This window comes from Antechinus flavipes, chromosome 1 (genome assembly GCF_016432865.1).
Source record: "Antechinus flavipes isolate AdamAnt ecotype Samford, QLD, Australia chromosome 1, AdamAnt_v2, whole genome shotgun sequence".
NCBI lineage: Eukaryota > Metazoa > Chordata > Mammalia > Dasyuromorphia > Dasyuridae > Antechinus > Antechinus flavipes.
This window is the reverse complement of record NC_067398.1, coordinates 139,624,644-139,640,792: the sequence shown is the minus strand read 5'-3', so window position 1 is coordinate 139,640,792 and position 16,149 is coordinate 139,624,644. Positions and strand designations below refer to the sequence as shown.

The following is a 16,149-nucleotide window of genomic DNA, read 5'->3' as shown; positions in this document are numbered from 1 at the left end:
TGGAGTAAGAATAGAAGGTAAGTAAGTGGCAGCCAGTCCGCAGTAAAGATGTTAAAATTCTAGTCAGAGAAGTGTTGTAGAAGATGAACTTGGAGACAAGGAGAAGCCGCTGAAAATGTATAAGAACAGAGTTTGCAGCCTGTGCCTTAGTTAACTAATTGGGAAGCTGCATAGAGAGGGCAGATTGAACAAAGATCGGAAGGAAGAACAAGTAGAAGATAATTATAGAAGATGTCCCCAAAGACTAGGTTTGCTTAAAGCAGCCCTATGGTCTTTGGGATACTCCATGTACATGAAATCCAACTTGATAAATGTTGGAATTACTGTACAGCCATGAGGACGGAAATGGACACACGAGAGAGACAAGTAGACTTAGCAGCTAATTAAATAGAAAGGAAGAGGAAGAGAGTCAAGGGTTACTCTAAGGTTAAGAATCTTGATAACTAAGAAGATAGTGGCGACTTCAAAAGTTAAGAAGGACAAATTTAAGGAAGAAAGCAATGCATTTTATTTTGTGTCTGAGATGTCTGTGGGAGGAATTCCAAGCGAAAATGTCCAAGCAAGTAGCTGACAGCACAGGTCTGAACTTTAGACATGATATTATAGAGATCTGGGATTTAAAGGAAGACCTATGTTTATATTCTGTCTCAGAAATATATTGGCTGGATGACTATGTGCAAGTTACTTAATCTTTGTGAATTTCAGCTTCCTCATCTGTAAAATATAGAAAAATAATAGTATCTCTTCCTAAAATTATCATGAGGACCAAATGAAGCAATGTATGTGAAGTCCTTTGCAAGAGCTACATGAATGCAAGCTATCCATCCATGCCAAGGAGACAGGAGATAGAAGAATACAGCAAACAAGAATGAAATAAAAAGTCAGAGACTGAATGAGATGGTCATATCAGTGTACCAGGCAAAAGAGGTCCATTTGTTGACCAACTGACACCAATATTATAAATATGTCCTTCTATAGTCAAAATATACTCTTTGCTAATATTAAAACAAGAGAGCTTATCTTTTGTTCTCCCTAGCAGATTGTCATTTAAACCAAATCTATGTGAAGAATCATGGAAGCAAAAATAAATAAATGTGTTCTGTTCAATGTGGTAGCAAAGTTATCTCATTTAAAAAGTAGAGTAAAATGAAAATAAAGATCCAACAAGCAACATATGTTTCACACGTGAAACAAAACAAAAAACCAAACAACAACAACAACAACAAAAGGAAAAATTAGTAAAAAGCAATAAAAATTCCAAAAGAAACAGGGATTAAGACCGAGGCTAAGTTCCAATGGTCTTGTGATGGAAGAGATCCATCTGTACCCAAAGAAAGGATTGTGAGAATTGAGTGTGGATCACAACATAGTATTTTCACTCTTTTTGCTTGTTTGCATTTTGTTTTCGTTCTCATTTTTTCCACTTTTGATCTGGTTTTTCTTGTGCAGCTTGTTAATTGTGGAAATATGTATAGAAGAATTGCACATGTTTAACATATATTGGTTTACTTGCTGTCTGAGGGAGGAGAGAAGAGGAAGGGAAGGGAAAAATTTGGAACATAAGGATTTGTGAGGGTGAATGTTGAATATTATCTGTGCATACATTTTGAAAACAAAAAGTTTAATTTAAAAAAGCACTGAGGTGGAATCATCTTTGAGATTAAAAAATGTACATAAACTTACAAATTATTACACTGGAACTGATCAACAAAAAAGCTGGTCTAGAGTATTTTGAAGACTTTTAGATAGGTAATGGCCAGCTAAGAAAGAAAGAAAGAAAGAAAGCTCAGTTCCATTTATCATGCTCATAATTATGCCCTGTGTAGAACTCCTATTACCAATATTTCTGAAACTCTTTCCAGAGATGTCATTGCCATCAACTTAAGAGAATGAAACAAAAAACAAAAAAGAAAAGAAAAGGGTACAAAGTTGGAACTAACAAAATTTCTCCAAGAAACTTATAGAAATGATGAAAAGGAGAAAAAACACCACCACCCTAGATTTGGAAAAGCCACGACTTAATTTTCATTCTATGTAAAAGAGTCAGACTTTCGTTGTAGATACACAAAGAATATGAATATATTTAAGTTAAAGGAGTGTGTGTGTGTGTGTGTGTGTGTGTGTGTATGTGTGTATATATATATATTCATACATATGAGCAAATGAAGTTGGTGGGTCATCATTTAGCATATTAGTGAAAATGAATAAAGCTCAGAATGAAGCAATAATATCTGCTCCCCACCCTCACCTCTAAAAAGAATGATCAAACGGGAGAACTAATAAGAGAGAACAGTGTCATTCATGGAAGCTAAGAGAAAAAAAAAGTATTCAGGATAAAAGAAAGGTGAATAGTACAAGAGCTTCAGAGAGATGAGAATTGAGAAAAGGTTCTTTATTGAATTTACAGATTTAGAGATGCTCACTAATTTTGATTTAACACTAAAAGGGGGAAAAGGGGGTGCAGGGATAGCTAGATGGCACAGTGGACACAGCCCTGGCCCTGGAGTCAGGAGGATCTCAATTCAATTCTTACCTCAGACGCTTGATACTTATAGGCTTAGAGAAGATCATCATAGTGGCTTGAACTACGATCACACAGATAATATGGGAGGTGGAATTTGAACATAGGTCCTTCTGAATCCAGAGCTAGCACTTTATCCACTTCTCGGAGGATACTTGAGTGGCAAAGTCAAGTAAAGGTTTTAAGGACAGTGGAGACTTGGACATGCTTATAGAAAGCAGAGAAAGTGCCAGGGCAGAGAAGAAGGCAAAGGGAGAGAAGACATTGAGAATCGAAAGCTCCTGTAGAAGATAAGGAGAGGTGGGGCTCAAGGGCACAGGTAGGAAGTTTGGCCTTAAAAAGAAGAATCACATTTTCCTCCCTCATTAAAGGGAGAGAGAATAGCACGCTCCCCCAGAAAAGTTTCAGGGTATGAATCAGGAGAGAAGGGAGTATTTATAAGAAATGGCTTTAATATTCTCAGGAATATACATATCCTAGCAGCAACCAATACACTGCTTGTTTCAAAAAAAAATATTCTCTGTGAATCTATCTCTGAAATAAAGCTGTGATTTTCTTTATAAAGAAAAAATTTCAAAACTTAAGATTCCACTCAATTTTTAAAATTTTCTCAAAAATCTAATGTCTGACTTCATTATGCAATTAGTTTTTGTTAGTACTTTCATATCCATGAAGCATTCTCTAAACCCAGCTTTTTAAACTGTGATGATATGTGTGACTCTATATAGGGTCTCCAGAATGTGGGGGTTACAAAATTATGATCATGAGTAAATGTTTTATCTATATATTCATCTTATATACTTCTATACCCTGGATCATGTAAATGGATTAGCATTTCTGGAAGTACCATGTTATCATGGCATATCTCTGTTTTATCTTGCTCCCTTCAAAAAAAACAACAACGTAGTTTTAGGTTTAGGAAGGGAAACAGGGAGATAAGATATGTCAATTCATAACAAGTAATAAATGTTTTAAGGGCATATCTCATCTAAAATTTTGAAATTCGTTTGTTATATCAAATGCAGCAAATCTACTTATTTATGCTGTGATTCAATTGCTTTGTGAAAAAAAAAAAAACACATTAGAAAAAAAAGGAGAAGACTTGGCCCCAATCAGTGAAGCCTTTAGAATTGTCACCATAGTCAAAATTTTTCTGTGGTCAATATTCCAATAGAAAAGAGGCAAAAAAGGCATGTTGTATTAAAGCTTTCAATACGCTGTACTCTGAATAGATAAATTTTACAATTATTTTTGTCTTTATAAAGAAGCACCTTTGGTACTTTAAACTGAATATATTTCAAACAAGCAGCCAATACAGTTTGGGTAATACTAAAGGGCTGCAAAACTTCTGTATCCAACAGCCTCATTAAAATACCACTACTAAAAAGCAGAATTCAATATAAGAGCTTAGATTTCACAAAAGGGAATTATTAAAAGTATCAGAAGAATCTCTTATTTAACTTAGGTTTACTTCTGAATCCAATTCTCCCTGTACAACAAGAGAACTGTTCGGTTCTGCAAACATATATTGTATCTAGGATATGCTGCAACATATTTAACATATATAGGACTGCTTGCCATCTAGGAGAGGGGGTGGAGGGAGGGAGGGGAAAAATCAGAACAGAAGTGAGTGCAAGGGATAATGTTGTAAAAAAATTATCCTGGCATGGGTTCTGTCAATAAAAAGTTATTATAAAAATATATAAAATTAAAAATTAAAAAAATAATAATTTAGGTTTATCTGCCACTGCTTTGCTTTTTTTTTTTTTTTTTTTAAGGACTTCAGTTTCAGGGAAAAGAATGTCAAATTTGGCATAATTTTTTAAACTTCAGCACCAAGATAACATTTTTCTACATGTTTAAACATACCAACAGAAACCCTACCCAAAGATGAACTAAAAAAGCAGCATTTTTGAGGAGAGGAAAGAGGGTAGGGAAAAAAATCTCTTAATCAAAATGGGGAAAATCTGTGTCCTCAACATTTGCTCTATATTAATAATTGCCACTGTAAAATTTTCAAAATTTACATAAATTATCTTAGATTCTGTATAATTAACATTTGTCAGATAGGAAGGCTGAAACTGGAGTTGTAGTATGCCCAGGGATACTATTTAGTAGATGAGTTGGGAAAAAAAAAGTCTCTGTCTCCAAATTCAGGACTTTTCCATTAATTTAACCCAACAGAGGAAAAAACCAAAATGAATCAGTAAAAACTTGAGCTATTTAATACTTATAGAAATTCAGTATTTTTGTTCAGAGCAGCATAGTATAGAGGTGACCCTGAATTCTTAAAGCCTAGCTGAGTAAGAGCAAACGATTGCTTCTGCCAAGCTGGAAGCAATTGAGCATGAGTCCAGGGATGACCTGCTTGTCGGTGCTCCTAAAAGCAGCCCAGCTATGTTTGGAGAGATTTGACCAGTTGGTGGTGAATTTTTCAGCCATGGCAACTTTCAAAGACAATTAATTAAATCGGTGAGTATATTCATGTTTACTAGTAGAAGGAGTAACCACACTGATGAAATTACATGTCTTGGAAGTACTGAAATACTCTCACTCAAAGGACTCATTTTTATTATTTTTTAAAAAGCTCTGGATTAATCTCTTAGATTTGAAAGTAAAAATGAGTTTTGTAAACTCTCTTATTGTCAGGATCATATGATGTTTAAAATTTCAAAGGATCTCAAATATCATATTATATCTAGTCTGACTCTTTATAAAGAAAGAAAGTGAGACAGGTTAGATGTCATGCTCAAAGTGACATAAGTAATAAATGCTCTAGAGCATGGATGGATTTCAATACCATCTTTTCACTCCAAATCTTTCTAAATGTAACTACAAAATCGGTAACATTTACATGTTTCTTTAAGACTTTACAAAGGGCTTTACATGTTTTATCTCATTTGATTCTCACAATAACCCTATGAAGCAGATGACATTAACATCTCTCATTTAAAATGACTTGTTAGCTCAAATGAATGAGGTACAATATGGATTCTGGTTTTGTCAACTCTAGGTTCTGCATTCTCCATGACTTCATATAAATAGGCAAGAACTGCAGATGATGAGTAGGCAAGCAATATCAAGACTGAATCCACACCAATGGATCGCAATATTTTAATTTGCCCATATAGATTAGTATCTACAATCAATGATTGCTGAAATTTCAATACATATCAACTGTGGAAACACAAGGTTGCATTTATATGAAACATTGTATGAAATTTTATTAAAAAAAAAAAGTATTTCCCTTCAAGAAGATCAATGTGTTAATCGGTTTATAGCCAAACATGTTATAATAAAATTTTAAGGGTCTTCAGTTAAAACAAATGTTAAGATAGCTACTTAAGAAAATCAAATTAATGGACACTGTTTTGATGTTTATCTGGCAAGGTATCATAAATTATTCTGGTAACAAAGAATATCTTAATGGTAGTTTGTTTATAAGCATCAATCCCAGTCTTATCTTGCTAACAATATATTACACCATTATATTTACATACTTTACAAGTAAAGTATTGAATAAAGGGAAGGAAAAGAAGGATGTCAGCTGCAATATTGAGTTTAAAGGTATCTATTAGTCTTACTTCCAAAAGTTAGAGAAATGGAAAGGGAAGTACTTTCAAAAGTACTTGTCTAGTGGCTTAAAAACAAATGTACTTTCTACTTTTTCTTGAAAGAAAATCGTTACCTTTATGTACTCAATCAAGTAATTTCATTTGATTTTCCAAGAGATGTAAACATCCTAACAGTAAAACACTTCCTATTAACATAAAATATTAAATCAACGTTATATAACATTATATGACAGTATTAATCTATCTCAACAGTATGCTGTAGATTTCCTGACATTTCGGTATTAGCTGATACAACTGCTATTAATAGAAACTGTATTTAAATGCTAGTATTGGCAGATAGTGACTTTTACCCCCTTTCTTGCTTTCCACATCCCTATTTTGATTTTCTCTTGTAAGTGAATATCATGCCCGAACTTGTAGTCCTGTGTGTACTGCTCAAAGTGTGTAGGCAGGGGCAATTTAAAACTAATCAGTATCTTAAGTCTTTTGCCAACACTATAAACTGGAAATGTAGCACACATCCCAGGCAATGGCAAGAGAGATTATTCCCCCTCCCCCAACAATAGAATGAAACACTAATATTCAAAAGATACAAATAGAAAGTGGAATAAACTTCACAACAATGTACCCTGTGTCATGCTAACCTTGAAGGCTACATGGAATCTTCCCAAATAAAGAATGCAACATCTCAGTTACACTTGTGCCCCAGTGGCTTCCACACCTACTCAGCTGTAAATATAATTTTCTTTTGACTTTTATCTGAAAAAGCAACTATGGCTTGGAGATCTCATTAAGATTTTCCAAAAATAACTATGCATTACTTTTAATACCAACTTTGTAATTTTCCTTTCCATATAGTCTAACACAATAATCTAGACAACTCTTTCCCCATTCATGTTTTGCTTAAACATTAGAACAATAATTCTAAATATTATCATCATATGTGTGTCCAAGTTAAAGCAAGCATATTTTACATGCATCTTGGTAAGCAAGTCTTATAATTTACTAGCAGGGCCAAAACAATCTACCAATCCTTAAAAAATTATACCAAATATCACTAATTTAATGATTTGAGGAAGAAAGATAATTCAGCACATCAAAAATTAAATCATTGTTTTCTATCCTGTAAAAATATTTTTGTATAAGCCACTTTAATTCCAGAGGATAATTGTTGTATGAATATTTTCTTGAGCATTTTTTCAATTGACATTCTTTAAATTACAGCTGTGCGCCCCCTTATGCTTCAACAAAGTGAAGAGAGCATCTAGCTGATCTAAGCTACTATACAAGAATTAAGCATCGGAACAGAAGTGAATGCAAGGGATAATGCTGTAAAAAATTACCCTGGCATGCGTTCTATCAATAAAAAGTTATTTTAAAAAAAAAAAGTAAAGGACTAGAAAAGGAGGTAGACTGATGACCTAATAAGAGTGGATATAATTGATGATCATACTCCTCCACTAGTACTTCAACAATGATTAGAGATTTTGAGGAAGGTATATGTATGTTTGTATGTATATAATTTTATTCATGTCTGCATAATGCATGTATATTACATAGATATATATTCATTATATGTATGCACATATATCACATGTATATACACCTTTAGCATACACTATATCATCATGCAAAAAAATAAAAAAATAAAAAAAAAAGAATTAAGCAATTTTGGCAAATAATTTTCTCAATAACGGCCATTTTTTTTTGCAAGGGCAAAGAAACTTTGATCTTATTTTTAATATTTCATTTCTTTTTAAATAGGTTCTGTTAAGAGTTAAAATTAGTTTTGTCAAATGTGAGATCACTATAAATCAGCCATCAAGGTAAAGAAAACATTCAAGTTTAAGGGACACACATCTTAAACACAAGCAGGTAAGTATAGGATTAGGGCAAGTGCAAAAACCATTTTTGATCAAGATACTTTAGAATTCTATCTCAGAAGACAATCCCCTTAAGATCTCCACCAAAAGTAGTGTAATATTTAGCAGTAACTTTTTTCTCCTTCAGAACACTATCACTTATAAAACTCCAATTTTTTCTTCCTAACACACCATTCATTATTATTACCTTAGTTAGCATCTTTATTCATTTCTGATTTTGGAATGCACACAATTCAGGACTGCAGAATGATCTGCAGGCCCAAAAGGAGCAAGCTGCAACTAGTTTAGGAGTCTTTTCTTCCTCTATTTTAGTATTCTTTATTACTCAAAAAAAAACTATACTTAGAAACATTTTTAGAAAATACAAATTATGATTGTGAATGATAATAAAGTCTTGAAAGAATATCAAGGAACAGAACTACTTCCTGTGTTTTGTATCTAACAAAATGAAGTTATTATAGTGTATTAAAAAAATCATACATTAAGGAATGCTGGTTAACCACTCACCCTTGCCAAAATCAGATATGAAAAGAAAACAAAAGTTGGCAACAATTTCTGCCCCTGATTTTTCTCTTTCAACATTATATTAAACTGTTTTTAGTGAATACATTTATTGTCTTAATTTAAAATAGAAACTAAAACATTTTACAACCACACATTTTAATTAATTCAAACTTCTGCAATTACTTAGTTTTATTAAGTTTATAAATGACACCCACAAAAATTTTAGTAAAATACTGATTTCATTATTTCTTTGAGCAATTTCCTAAGGATATGATATGATATGCCTATAACTAAAATCATTTTTAACAATTACAGTGTTGTTTAACTACCTTTCTAATAAAAATAGGTAAACAAAAGATGTAAATGATGAATAATACAGGAAAGAAGACTATGAAATTTCTTTGTTAGACAAAAACTAAAAGATATAGCATGCTTTGTTCTTTCATGGGGTTAGAAAACTGATAGTTTGAGGGGGGGATTAAGATGTAAGAATAGGATAGAATCATTATATCTACTAAACTCCCTACTGCCTGTTCAAGGAAAAGTAATAACAGTGTAATTTTTCTCCAAAAACAGTAAGTAAACCCATGAAAAAAATCCTTTAATACTGTGATTAAACATCAATTCACCAATCCTCTGGACAAAATATTGGCACAGAACTTTTAAATATAAAAAGCTACATACACCAATATGCAAAATACTACCAATATATTTTTTACATTTTCTATACAAAAAACTAGAAGTTGTGAGCAAAACGTGAAAATAACTAAACCACCTGGAGTTCAAGGAGTTCAGACATATTTGGAAATATTCCTAAAAACAATAAAACCTTAGAAATGAGCTTTGTGCAATCATTCTTCTGCCAAGAGTTTGTAAGTTTTTTGTTTAGTTTTCTTATTGTTAATGCTTTAGCAGATTTTTCTTCAACCTGTACCTTCAAAGGATTTAAATTACAACTGGAAAGTAGAAAGTAAAGTGCTGTTAAAAAATAAGCTTTTATCACTTACATTAAGAAAGGTTAAACTAAGAAATCAAGTTTAAGGGGAAATGAAGAAAAATTTTTGATAGTCTTACTTAAGTCCAGTTTGTCAAAGTAATCATGAACTCTTTCAACATGTTAAACAAACTAGAAAATATTAAAAAATTTACACAAAAGATATTGTTTTGATTTTGCTAAACCTTTAACAGATTCTAATTAAAGTGACCTAACTATTCTTGTTGATTTTTCCTTTCATTTTCACATACTATATATGTTTTTTTTCCCCTATTCTGATGTACTATACAAACTCTGCCTCCAGTGGAAGTTCAATTCAATTTTCAAGAAAGTATTTTGATATACACTATTATATATTGTACAATTTTTAATTTACTCTAAAAGGAGAACAAAAAGAAACCATCTAGATCACAGAACAGGAGAAAGAATTAATTGTTCAGTGCCTGCATTTTGGAAATAACCATGGTTCAAGCCTTGGTTAAGCTACTTACCAGCAGTGTGACTTTGGAAAAGTCATGCTTTTTGGAGACTATGGTTTCCTCATTTATAAATTGAGAGAATAGGATTAAATGTTCTCTAAAATCCCTTTTAGCTCTGAAGCTAGGATCTGAGGAAAGCTTAGATTTAGGTGACCAATGTTTATGTGTGTTATTTCTGTTTTGTTTGCTCTTATCTACTTTCAAACATCTGGCAAATGTTAATATACTAACTGCGGCCTAACAAGTTCAGGTATTAATTTACCTCAAACGGCCAACAACCAAATAAAGTTATGTTTGTTGTTATTATAAATCTATCAGAACAGAAAAAAATAAAATTAATTTCTAGACTTCAAAATTCTAATCTAACATGTAATACAAATTACTTCAACAAAAAAGCATTTTCCCAGTTAAATGATGTGATCCAGCTCCAATGGAAACCATACAAAGGAAACTAAATACAAAATATAACAATTAGTACTTTGCAGAATTTATTATATATTTACCAAAAAACGCTTATGCAAAAACCTAGTTAAAGGCTCTTCAGTTTTCATTATGTCTTGAGGGACTTAATAGTGTTTCTGAGTATATTTTAAAACGCTCTTTAAGGATTTAAGTCATAACATTGCAGCTTTAATGAACCGAAAACAACCAAGCCCACAGTCAAATTATGTCAAATCATTTTAGCCACAAATCAAGACTAGGGAAATTCTTTGGAGAAGTGATTTTCATTTTAAAAGCTTACACAGATAAATCAAAATTATATATGTGTGGATGTCTAAATAGGCATCAGGACTTCTTAGTGGAGAATCAGTACAATACCACTACGTTAAAAAAATTCAAAAGATTCAAAACATTAACTTCCCAACAATTCAAGCTCTTTAGTTACTCAATGCTGAGTTTTTCTTTAAATGCAACTGTCACAATTAATGATTTCCTTTAACAGAGTAATTCAGAGTTGTCACTAAATAAAAGCAAAAAAAAAAAAAAAAAAAAAAAAACCCTTGATCGTTTTTCTTAGTCACATTACTGCCGTTCTTTGAGCGGAAGTGAAAAGAACTTGAGATTTTAAATAGTATATCATGCTGTTGCTACTGGAATTTCGTAAGGTGGCAGCGTTTGCAGCTCGGGTGAGTGAAGCTATGCAAAGTGCGCCCCAGTCTTCCAGAGGTGAGAGGATTGTGGTGGCAGTTAACGGGTTAGGTGGCTTGGAAACCGAACGACTGACACATCCGGTCTAGGATCTTTAGCCACCCAAGTAAATTCAAACTTCAAAGGCATCTCAAACAGGAGTCATATAAATTCAGCTCCTGCAAGCTACCAGTTCAAAGCATTCTAGGCCCAACGGGTACTTAAGCGTGAATACTCAGAAGTTTGCAAAGATTGTTGGCATCCTGAGTTTGCAGCCTGTCTGCCTCCACCAGTCTGATCTCGGTTCGCCATTCTCCCAATCAGAAAAGCTATCCAGCCAGCCCCAAACTGCCCGGTTACCTGCCACAGAACTAAGTCTTCTGCAGGGTAAGCTGAAGCCAGGCGGCGTGCAAGATCCCGACTCGAAGACAGCAGATTCTGTCTGTCACGCACCACACAGCCAGACCCGGGCCGCCCGGGATCTAGCTTCCTTCTCCACCACCACCATACAAACAGCCCCCTGGCTCCAGATCTCGCTCCTGCCTCCTAGGTTCTAGAACCCCTGAAGCCGGACCTCCCGCGCCCTCTGGTCCGGCTCCCTCTTCCCAGCCCTAGCAGCAGCCTAGACAGTTCCGCTCAGGTCCAATCTTATTCCTGCAGGACACCCAAGCGCCAAGCAGCTCAGGGCTCCCACAGCCTCCGCAAGGAGCCCACTAATTCTGGGGACACCCAGTCCCTGGGGCATCTTCTCCTCCGCAGCCGCTTCCCCGCCCACTCAGCAAACATGGGGAGCTCCAGGCCAGCACCTCCACCCCCGTGGCCACCCCTAGGAGCTGCCTTCCGGGTAAATGCAGATTTTCAAACTAGGTCTCCCAGAACTCCAAGTCTCCAAAGAGCAACCTCTCAACTTCTGAAACTGATCAACCTCCCAGATTGGTCAACCTCAAAAGTCTATCAAGGGCAACCTCCCAGGCCGGTCAACTTCCCAATCTACAGACCATAACCTACCAGTTTACACAGGACAACTGACTAGTCTACACCCTCTTCCCTCCCCCCCCCCCAACTATTTCCGCAACTAGACCCAAGCAATACTGACTAGGTGTCTCACATGTTTCCAAACAATAACACCCTCCCTCCCACCGCCGCACACCCACCTACGGTTCTTCCCTCACTCCCACCCAAAGGTGGGTCTCGGGACCCCGCCCAATGTCGGGGAGTCGCAGGAAAGGTGAAAGGGGAGGGGGGGAGAAGCCAATCTGGGAAACCCCTGCTCCTGAGCGGATTCTCCCTCAGCTTCCCTGCACTTCCCCCGTCTCCAGTAGCCGCTCCGGACACTCTCTCCCACCCAATGCCCTAGGGAGTTTCATTCATTCGGGTAGCTCCCGCAGCCTGGCCGGGGTCGGCGGATTTCAGGAGTGGGGAGCTCCGGTCCCGCACGTGTGACGAGTGCGCCGTGTGCGCCCGGGGCGGGTAGCTCCTTACCTCGCGGGGGCACCGGCAGCTGCGGGCGGTGGCTCGCTCGGGGCCGCCCTCCGGTCTCCGGACTCGGCTCCCGCCGGGCTCTGTGCGCCGCTGTCCGGCGGCAGCAGCTCGGGGGACTGGCAAGCGCCGCGGGCGAGGGGAGCAGCGGGCGGCGGCGGCGGGGGCGGAGGCGCTGCGGACTGGAAGCCGCCCCCCACAGCGGCCGGCGGCCCCGGGAGCGTAGGGTCCCCGGGCTCCGGGGAGGGGGACGCCGAGGAGGGCGGCGGGGAGGCGGGGAAGAGCGGAGGCTCCAGCTCCACGCTCCGCACTTGGCGCAGCTGCCTCCGCCGCCAGTCCGTCCGCTCGCGGCCCCCGCTGCCCGCGTCCCGCAGGAGCCCGCCGCCGGCTTCAGGGCTAGCCGCCGCCGCCGCGGAGCCCGGTAATCCTGACGACGAGGTGCGATTCCCCGCCGCCGCCGCCATTTTCTCTCGCGGGCTACATTCGCTCTGTCCTCGCGAAGGGGAGGGGAGGGACAGGGGAGAGAGGAGGGGCCCGGAGCTCGCTGGGGGCGGGAGGTGTGCGGAGCGAGGGCAGCCCAGCGCCGAGAGCGTAGCGGAGGCTACGCCAACGACGTGGGAGTCGACGCAAGGGGGACTCCGGGAGGGGGAAGGTAGGGAAAACAGCCGGAGCTGGGGGCGGGGGCGGAGAGCTGCGGTTGGTCAATTGAAGTAGCGTTAGAAGCCGGGAAAGGAGGGTGGAGGGGTGGAGCCCGCAGAAGGAGGAGGAGGTGGAGGAGGGAGGAGAACGTGCGGAGCTACGCCCCTAGCGGTAGGAGGAGGGAGTGGTGGAAGTGCTGTCGCCTGCAGGTTGGTGGGAGGAGACTGTGGGAACCCGGGCGGAGTGGGAAACGCCGTAGGTAGCCCAGTGCCCCAGCGCTCCTGTCGCGGGCCTGGAGCTGCTGTGTAGTGGACACCCTCCTGCCCAGCCTCCCGCCCGCTGCAGGTAGCCAGTCCTTGCAGGGAGGAGCTCAATCACAACTTCCTCTCCTCAGCAGTCTCGGCACTGTTGGTTTGGAACTTGCTCAAGGCAAGTCTCGGGTGTCCAAAAATAAATAATTAGAATTGTTGAGGACGTGGCCACGGATAGGGCAAGACTAAAGAGCTGATTTTTTAAAAAATGGCTTGCTGTTGCTCAACAAGGCTTTCCGAAATGTTCCTGGGGATCATTGAGAGCTCGCCATGCAGATCTTTGAGCGCAGGTGAAGGCTGCGCAGGTATGACCACCATTCAAAGTGCAGCAGAAAAGCTTTTAATGCATTCTATCCTCCTTAAAAAGATAAAAATAAAAATTCAGAAAATGATTAGATCACTGTCGGCTACATTTCTGAAGTCCCTGATTTCAGCTTTCTTTTCCCGCTGAGGGAAAGCAGTGAAACGTAAAGGAGGAGCTAGTGTAATGTGGTGAATTACTTTTCCTGCCTGTTTCTCTGGGTGTATATTCCAATGTTGGATAAACACTGAATAAGGGAATTGGAAGAGAGAGAAGTGGATTGTCAGGAGCTCAATGCAGTTGCCCCTATCGAATCCCATACCTTAACGCCCTCACCCCTCACCACCCGGCCATTATCCTGTAGAGGTAAAAACAAAAATAAAATAAAATAAACCCCTCCCTAATAATTATGAAATCCCCCCAAGGAAAGGGAGAACGAGAAATCTCTGTGTGGGTGGTGTAAGGCAAGCTGCTGGTATTTCCCCGATGATGTATTTCAAATGGCTCCATTCCCCAAGCGATTCTCTTTGATAAGGTGCTTTGGGATGAAAAACACTATTTAAATGTTAATTATCCTCAACCTTTCCAGTGCCACAAAAGGATTCTCCGTGTCTAGTTTGTTTCCACTCTGCCTTCTTTCAGTGGGACGAGTTAGTATGTGCCTTGTCCTGTAGAAGATAACCCTCTCCGAGAGCAAGAACGGTCTTTTTTTGGATTTATTTTGCAAAACTCCAAGCAAACTTTCATACGCAGAAAGCATGATATATCACATGAGAAGGGGAGAGGGAGTAACTCACACAGCTTTATCTTACTATAAATGTAGCTAGGAGCCAGAGCTGTCTGTATACTAACTCCTCTGCCTCTTTCGCCTGTTACCGTCCGAACTGCAAAAGTTATGAAGGAAAAGTCCCCTTTACTAGTCTCTTACTAGAAGGTAATTACTACTCTGTGTTTCTGGAAAAAAAAAAAAAAAGATGCAAAATAGTTTACATTAACTTTGTGCATTGACGAATAAAAGATTATTTTTGAAAAATTCCAAGTGTAAATTTTGAGGTAATGAGCAGTCTAGACAATAAAATCTTAAAAATTTGTAGTCTTTTAATTCCAGGATTTAACCCTCAAGTCTATATTTGGGTAATAATTGTGCAGCTCTGTTCATTGTGTACCAAATGTAAGTAACATCGAGGCCACACATTGGATGTTTGCTTAATCTTCCCTAATTGAGAGGCACCTTACCTTTTAAAGTTTACGATTAATTTTTCTACTAACTTTTAAATAGTTTTATAACTTTTAAATTTGCCCAAGATGCGTACCATTACACTTATAAAAATTAAGTAAATTTCCTTTAGACGACATCGTAAGGTTTGAAATTTTCCTGAAGTAACGTAAGTGAAACATTTCAAAGCAAAACAGCTTCTCGTAGCCTATCTATGCATTCGCCCAAGTTGAAACTTGGGGACTGAGTGAAGGCGAGTGGTGTAAGACAAACCACCAATCAGCTGCATTCTCCTTCGCCGCCACCCTCCCTCCCCCTTTCCTCCCTTGTTGGTCCTTTCCAAAAACGAAAGACAGCTGAAATTACTAAACACTGCTCATGGTTTTCGTCATTTTCCCCCTTAACCTCTTATGCAAATATCCTGTTCTTCATTATGCATCCACACACTGAGAATCAGATAAAAAAAAGAAAAGAAAAGAAAAGAAAGAAAGAAAGAAAGAAATGCTTGGCTGAAAAGAGTGTTCCCATCTGCCATATGTTAAATTCATCTTACTCTTTTGAAAAGGCAGTTTCGTTTGAATTAAACTATATGGAATTGTTACAGTAGTTACCCAGACCTTAAAATGTCTAAAACTGAAGCTTCTATTTTAATCCTATTGTTCTCTCCCTTATATTACTAGAAGGGCATATATCAAATTTCAAGTTACTGTACTACAGTAGCTACTTCAATTTGGTTTTTAATGTAGTGGGAAAGACACCATTCTTTTCAGTTGCTTATGTCAGGGGAATGAGGTGGAGCAAGAAAAACTGAAACGTAATTACCATTTTCACTACCTTTTTTTTTAAAGTTCATTTTCATGCACATTAGGATACCAGCTTTGCTGTTATTTCATTTTCACTGTGGCAATTTCTATAACCCTCATGCATATGTTTTCTAGATCAGTACTTCCTCTTAGTCCTTCTGGGAATCACTTCAATCCCACTTAATTTTATACTTTCATTTATAGATTTAATTTAGTACAGGTGCATTTTCTTGATATGTACATGTATTAATGCCTTTAGAAAGCAAAGATTTTGTAATACGCTGGTAGATTATTTCTTAGTTCAGATACATGGAAT

General features: G+C 38.1%; 1 protein-coding gene across 1 annotated transcript in view; it reads right to left on the bottom strand.

Annotated features, from left to right (window-relative positions):
• Positions 1–13,031, bottom strand: part of MAP3K1 (mitogen-activated protein kinase kinase kinase 1) — a 70,593-nt gene extending 57,562 nt beyond the window's left edge. Inside the window, exon 1 of the mRNA XM_051990887.1 lies at positions 12,567–13,031. Within this exon, the coding sequence (XP_051846847.1) occupies positions 12,567–13,027 (461 nt within the window). The 5' untranslated portion in view covers positions 13,028–13,031. The remainder of the gene's footprint in view (positions 1–12,566) is intronic.
• Positions 13,032–16,149: the final 3,118 nt, after the last annotated feature.